The 7,865-nt window shown below is 31.4% G+C and overlaps 1 protein-coding gene across 2 annotated transcripts in view; it reads left to right on the top strand.

Annotated features, from left to right (window-relative positions):
• The window catches only part of LOC134723248 (uncharacterized), a 33,184-nt gene extending 25,992 nt beyond the window's left edge, over positions 1–7,192 (top strand). For both annotated transcript variants that reach the window (XM_063586873.1, XM_063586874.1), the window contains one exon: positions 6,748–7,192. In XM_063586873.1, the coding sequence (XP_063442943.1) occupies positions 6,748–6,942 (195 nt within the window). In that variant the 3' untranslated portion in view covers positions 6,943–7,192. The remainder of the gene's footprint in view (positions 1–6,747) is intronic.
• Positions 7,193–7,865: the final 673 nt, after the last annotated feature.

Here is a 7,865-nt window from a genome sequence, read left to right on the forward strand (position 1 = left end):
GTTGTATGCGGTGAAAAATTGGATGACAAAAAAAATATTTCTCAAAAGAAGAAAATTGCGCGGCTCTTGTAATGTCCATTTTACTTGCTGATTTTCCCAGCACCAACATGTTAGGAGTTACAGTAAAAACTGACCAACTCGCAATAGGTCAAATACTATGGTTATGTTGAGTATGTATGTATATTTTCTACTTAACTTTAAGCAATACAATTCCTCAATACACGTTGTATTATCACATTTGATTTCATTTATTTCTCTTTTACTGTACGAGTTCTTACTTTCTGCAATCATATCTGCAGATGAATACATCATTCCATGTACATTTTTTTTCAGCCTTCAAAATTATGTAATAGTTGCGGTTTACATCAAGCGCCCATTTGTAGGTCTCGGCATTTGGAAAATTAAAAATAATTTTCAAAAGTTTATATGAGCGATAAAAGGTATTTTTTGAATTATCCGACATATAATTATTGTCACTAAGGTGACACTGTTTTTATTTGGATACTTGCACGAGGGGCTTCAATAATGGTACATTAAAATATTTTGTGCAGAGGACAAAAAAAATAGTCTGAATCCAGATGTTCCCCATGCCTAATAGTGTTAAATTTTGAAGAAAATTATTTGATTAATAGCGATGAAAAACTTAATAAAATTGTTAGTGTTTAGGGCAAAGTTTTTTTTCTCACTTCCAACATATATCCATATCCCCACTTTTAAAGTTAAATGGTTGCGCCCTTAGACAATGTTTGGACTGATGCTTGTAAAAAGTATATGCTTGATCATATACTTAGCTCCATTAGGGTCCCTAAATCAACCACGGTTGTCATTGTTCCGTATTTGTTGGTTATGCATTTTGAAGTTATTGTACGACAATCAAATTTGAGCAAAGTAAAATGACACAGGTACGTGCAGTCAGAATAGGGCGTGTAAAGAGAGTGCCAGGCTGTCAACTACATGCCAATGGTAACGTTGCTTTCGAAAAAACAGTACAATGTAAACAAAAATGCTGAATTTTAAGTAAAACATTCACCTACGGAACGTTTAAAACTGAATATTTGAAAGTCAAGTAAAAATAAGGACCGAAACAATTGAAGAGCGCCACAGGTGTTTGGCCAAAGTGAAGTTAAACATATCAAATTCCACCCATAAGGGCTACTTTACCCGAGGGAGTTGAATTCTTAGTTTCTCTGTAATTTGTATGTAAAAAAAACTATTTCAAATTATCGACAAATATTTCATGAATGGTCAGGAACAAATTATCAATAAATACAACAGGGAGGGGATGTGCTTGTTACTTATATGAAGAAGACATAATCTTGCAGTTATATATACTTTAATTTAGATCTGGAGCTGGCATATGTCAGTAACTGCTAGCTTTACATATAGTCGTTTTTTGATAATTTATTATCATTGTCATTTTGATTAGTTTCTTTTGTTTCCTATTCTGACATAGTACTTTGATTTCTTTTAAAGTGCTTTTAATTATGCGTATTGCTGTGTGTTTGTTTATTGTACATTGGCTAGAGGGATAGGGACAGGGTTGTGATCTCACGAAACATGTTTAACCCCGCCGCATTTGTGCTCCTGTCCCAATTCAGGGGCCTTTGGCCTGTTTCGTATTGTATGATTTTAATTTTAGTTCTTTGTTATATATTTCGGAGTTTTGTATGACGTCTATTATTACTGAACCGTCACTGAACCAGTACACTATTTTGTCTAGGGGCCAACTGAAGCACGCTTATAGCAGAGTTTAATTGCGACACACCATTAATTAAGTATTCCTTCCGTATCATAACTTGGAACTGAAATCGATCATAAAAGGCAATATATTATCGTCGTCCAATCGAGAAAAAATAAAACAAAACGTCTAAAGTTGCTTGCGACCGAAGCGAATTTTCTGGATCTACCTTCATCAGGAACGTCAAAAGGCAATGTTGGCCTACTGCGAGTTTGTCAGTTTTCACTGTTACTTCTAAGTGTTGGGCACTGGGGACACCAAATAACTCTTAATTATTTATCTCAAACGCTAACCTTATATAAGAGAGTTAAATCAACTTATTTGATGCCGGTTTGTATAGTTTTTTTTTATTAGATGCACAACCTTAAAATTTAAGAATACATGTCTAATATGTTTTATAAAAAAGATTACTTCTTCTTATAAATATTATAAGAGCCGTGTTAACAGGTTTACAGGCACCCCTATGTTCGCCCCTTTTCTATTTTTGATATTTTAATCAAAAATTTAAAAATCAAACTTTCAAAAAGTGAAATAATCAAAATTGCACTCTAGGTTTATTATTTTAAAAGTTTGATCAAACTTCTTAACTTTTTTAAAAACGATATTTAGAATTTTGATGTTTTAAAACTTTGATCAAAATTTCAAAAATCTATAACTTTGAATTTATAAGTGTTACACGGACCGTAGTATCTTTGTACACATCCAAGAATACATCCAGAGTTGTTACAGTTTCAATGTGTTTCATAACGAGTATGCTGATATGGTATGATGTCCTTACATGAAAAAAGTACCTTGAAACTGTTACAAGAATGGATGAAGTTTTGGATGCGTTTGGTAGTTGTAGCAACAAATGCTCAGAATATTCTATGATATCCACTACGTGGTGTGTTTTAAGTTGAGCACCATGTTTACATTAAGAGGCTGACACTAGAATCATGGGGCATGTGTCTGATGCAGTGAAAAACAAACGTAAACGAGTCATGACTCGAACAGCCGTTACTGATGATGCTGTCATTACTTTTTCGGTATTCCGTGACATAGAGGTAGACAAACTATGGATTGTGTTTTGGAGGGCAACAAGCTTTGGATAAATATCTATCAATGACCTTTCAAATGCACTAGGCACTGAGTGATAACAGACACTTATTGTGATCCATGTCCTTACCGGTTGTGATACGGTTCTCTGCTTGCTTGAAAAAAAAGGCTGCGTGGGAGACAATGATGGCATTTGAAGATGTGACTTTAACATAAATATATAATTTATTGCAAAAAAGCTAAGATTTGCAGTTCGGACAAAATTTGGATCGTACACTTTATTTTTTTATGTAGCGGGGTTAAACATGTTAGTGGGATCGCAGCCCTCCTCTAACCTGGGACAGTGGTGTAACAGTACAACATTATAAAGAACTATATAAATCAGTTAAAAAAGGCTTAACTCATCAGATAGATACAACTAAATCTAACATCTAACAAAAACGCAAAGTTGACGTGGATTTGTACTCGTATATCCCAACAACAAAAAAACTTTAAGTACTGATATGAGAGTACTCGCAGTTACTACCAGCCAATCAAAGCAACTAACAACTAACGAACAAAAATCATGCATCTAAGACTTATCTTAGTAATATATAAAGCTTACTAAAAAAAAACAGGTCATTATGTAGTTTGGTGTCTTGCTGTCAAATTTAAGAATTAACTTAATGAAGGTAAAATAAAAGCTAAGATTTGCAGTTCGGACAAAATTCAGATAGTACACTTTAATTTTTTTTATAACTTTTTCAAATCAACTAGGATTTTCATCAAACTATGAAGCTACCTTTTTAATATATTTATCTTACTTCTGAATTCCAGGTTGTTATGAAGTTTGATGTATTGCTGTGAAAATTAATATTCAAATTAATCTAGGTAGAAAAAGAATATGTCCCAAGTACCCACAAGTGTCCCACTCGTACTATCATTTTATATGTTCAGTGGACCGTGAAATTGGAGTTACAACTCTAATTTGAAAGATTATATCATAGGGAACATGTGTACTGAGTTTCAAGTTGAATGGACTTCAACTTCATCAAAAACTGCCTTGACCAAAAAATTTAACCTGAAGAGGGACGAACGAACGGACGGACGAACGAACGGACGATTAGACGGACGAACGGACCCAAAGACTAGAAAACATAATGCCCCTCTACTATCGTAGATGGTACATAAAAAGCTTGGATTTGCAGTTCGGACTAAATAGAGATAGTGAACTTCAATTTTTTAAGACCTTTTTCAAATCAACTTGGGCTTCATCAAACTATGCAGCTATATCTAAGTAATATATTAAGCTTACTGAATCCCAGGCCATGGTGAAGTTTGTTGTATTGCTGTCAAATTTAAGAATTAATTTATAAATGTCAAAAAAATCAGAATTTGCAGTTCAGACAAAATTCAGATAGTACACTTAAGATTATTTCAAAGCAACTCGGATATTTATCATAATCTACAGCTATCTTTATTATGTATTTTTCTTACAAAAAACAGGTTATTTGGTCATTTAGTTTATGGCTGTCAAATTTAAATATTTAAATTAAAGGTTTCTGTCTGAATTTTGTCAAAACTGAAAATTTTAGTCTTTTATTACATATTCTAAAACTACAGTAGGTCATTAAATTTGAAATCAATACACCAAAATACAAAACAACGTAAAAATTCAAAAAAAAAATTCATGAAAATCTAAGCGGATTTGAAAAAAAGTTATCAAATTTAACACTTTTTTGTTAAAACAGGAATTTAATATCATGAACTTTCTAAACAATCCTTGATAACCTTTTAAAAAAGGAAATGTGTTCGAAAGTTGCAGTAAAAATTTATTTTAATCAAATCTAAAAATATTTGTTTGTCAAAAGTAAAGACATGGCATACAAGAAGCACTTTAACATGGTTTAGTTACCTCAGTACAAGTGAGTTTTACAGGTAAAAATTAAACCCTATTTTTCTTAAACTCGTTTATTACTTATCTAGTAAATTCAAAAAGCTCTGCGATTTAAATTTAACGGGATGTTGCAACTATGAATAGATTTTATTTATAATTTAAAACTCTCTGGTAGGTGTGATCTTTTTAAAAAGTTTGCCCCAAGCAGGAGGTACTGCTTTATAAATCACCATAAATCAGAAGAACCATTTTAATAAGGTCTTTAATGTTTGATCCCTTTTGGATATATTCATAATTTATATAAAAAAAAGGATAAAACTTTAAAGAAATTATGTAACTATTTTATATATTCTTTATTACAAATTATAATAAAAGATACATTTCTAATATCGTAACTTTGTTTACCTAGATTAATTAAATTCTTAAATTTGCCAGCAATACACAAAACTAAATAATGACATGGGATTCAGTAAGATCAATATATTACCAAGGTAACTGTATGGTTTGATGAAAATCAATGTTGATTTGAAAAAGTTATTAAAAAACATTTTAAGTGTACTATCTGAATTTTGTCCAAACTGCAAAACCTAGCCTTTTTTACCTCGATTAAATGAATTCTTAAATTTGACAGCAATACATCAAACTACATAATGACCTGTGATTCAGTAAGATCAATATATTACCAGGGAAGCTGCATAGTTGGACGAAAATTCAAGTTGATTTAAAAATGTGATAAAAAGAATTAAAGTGTACTATCTGAATAATGTTTGAACTGCAAATTCTAGCTTTTTTGACCTAGATTAATTTGAATCTCAAATTTGACAGCAAAACACCTAACTTCATAACAACCTAGGATTCAGTAAGATAAATATTTTACCAAGGTAGCTGTTTAGTTTGATGAAAATCCAAGTTGATTTGAAAAAGTTATAAAAAAATTCAAAGTGTACTATCTGAATTTTGTCCGAACTGCAAATCTTAGCTTTTTTTTACCTTCATTAAGTTAATTCTTAAATTTGACAGAAAGACACCAAACTACATAATGACCTGTTTTTTTTTAGTAAGCTTTATATATTACTAAGATAAGTCTTAGATGCATGATTTTTGTTCGTTAGTTGTTAGTTGCTTTGATTGGCTGGTAGTAACTGCGAGTACTCTCATATCAGTACTTAAAGTCTACTTTGCGTTTTTGTTAGATGTTAGATTTAGTTGTATCTATCTGATGAGTTAAGCCTTTTTAACTGATTTATATAGTTCTTTATAATGTTGTACTGTTACACCACTGTCCAAGGTTAGAGGAGGGCTGCGATCCCACTAACATGTTTAACCCCGCTACATTCTGTATGTATGTGCCTGTTCCAAGTCAGGAGCCTGTAATTCAGTGATTGTCGTTGGTTGATCTTTTACATATTTGTTTTACGTTCATTTTTATGCCCCAACTACGATTGTAGTGGGACATTATATTTTCTGGTCTTTGGGTCTGTTCGGTCGTCTGTCCCGCTTCAGATTTTTTGGTCACGATCAAGGTTATTTTTGATAAAAATGAAGTCTCATCAACTTGAAACTTTGTACATATTTTTTCAATTTTAAACGGCTGGTATCTTAAAAAAAAGCGAGGTGACACATAATGTTTATTATATTTAAAAAAAAAAAGCATATTCAGAGGTTGTCGTTATCTCTTGTTTGTCAAACATGTATTTTGTGTTAATTAATTATTTAATAAAAATACTGTCCGTTTTTTTCTTCTGAATTGTTTCACATTTGTGTCTTTTTTAATTTGACGAAATGGTTTGGTTTCGCTCATTGTTAAAGAACGCACAGTCGATAATTGTCTAATAGGCAATTATACCACATTTTGTTTTGTTTTGTGTGCATACAACGTCGATAAATTACGTCACTTTTTTTTTAAATCTTAATATTCAGGACATTTTTGTTCGTGAGTGCATATGTTCGAGCATGAATTCATTGTAGTGCAGTTATTATTATAATTATTATTTTTAACATGTCTTTGGTTATCAAATGATTTAAAATTTGAACATGATTGTTTTCAAAATCCAGACAGAATTTTGAACTTTAAAATCTTTTGGTAATTTCGTTTTAGAATAAGGATGGGTTGATATACGCAGATCTTGATCTAGTACCTAACATGAGTGGAAACCGGTTTGTTATAAGAGGGTTGGAAAACCGAAACAACTATGCAGTTATTGACCTTACCAAGACAGCAGAGCCATTGCCATTGGAAAGTGACAGCGATGATGATGATGCTAGAGCAAAAACGACTAAAGAGGAAGAGTGAACAGAAAATAACAAGCATTTACACCCACCTTTTTTATACAAATAAAACCCTTTGTTTTTCTCTCACAAAATTAAACATTGCTAAAACATTGAAAATGAATATAGAATGATTGGCTATACAATATGTGAGTGGTTTATGTTTTCTTACGTGCTAAAACTATTGACTTCTTTTATAATGTACATGTATCACTTCTTTTGAAGATAACCAAAATATGATAAACGTATTACGTAAATGTAAGCATCATGTGGCAATTTTCCAAACGTGTACATAAAGAATTTGACATAGATGTTTTAAATTGACAGAGTTATTGATATCGACGTTTGTCATACACTTATCCATGAATTACTCTTAACCCGGAAATTTACCTTTATCCAACTACCCTTAACCAGGGAAGAAACATATTCTGTGATATTTTTTCAACAAAGTAAAATTTGTGAAGTATTTCTTTTTAATTAGATTTACAGTTAATTAATAAGTATTTATTGGTATAGAGTATTTCGATTATTTTGAATAATGCACTAATATTTAAGTAATTCTTCTTTGCAAAGGGAGAATATATTAAAAAAATAATTTCATGGAATGGGAGACAACTGCAACTTATTACTCTTAAACGGAAACGCGTTTACTCTTATCCAGAAAATGTAATGTTATATTATTGACTTATTGTTAACACAGGAGGGCATTTCCAATATTTAATCAACTAAAAATAAATAGATATAAATGAACAGTCAAATCAAAAGTAATTTCATTTTCTCAATAGACTTGTAGCTTAAAAGTCGAAGTAATTGTTTTTGTCATGTTCCTCTATAATGAGACAATGATTTGAGTTCTTCTTCTTTTTTTTTTTTTGGGGGGGGTGCAAAAAGATTTAGAAAAATATACCCTTGCCTGGCCAAAACAAACATAGTGCAGGAAACAGTTGT

This window comes from Mytilus trossulus, chromosome 6 (assembly GCF_036588685.1).
Source record: "Mytilus trossulus isolate FHL-02 chromosome 6, PNRI_Mtr1.1.1.hap1, whole genome shotgun sequence".
Taxonomy (NCBI): Eukaryota; Metazoa; Mollusca; class Bivalvia; order Mytilida; family Mytilidae; genus Mytilus; species Mytilus trossulus.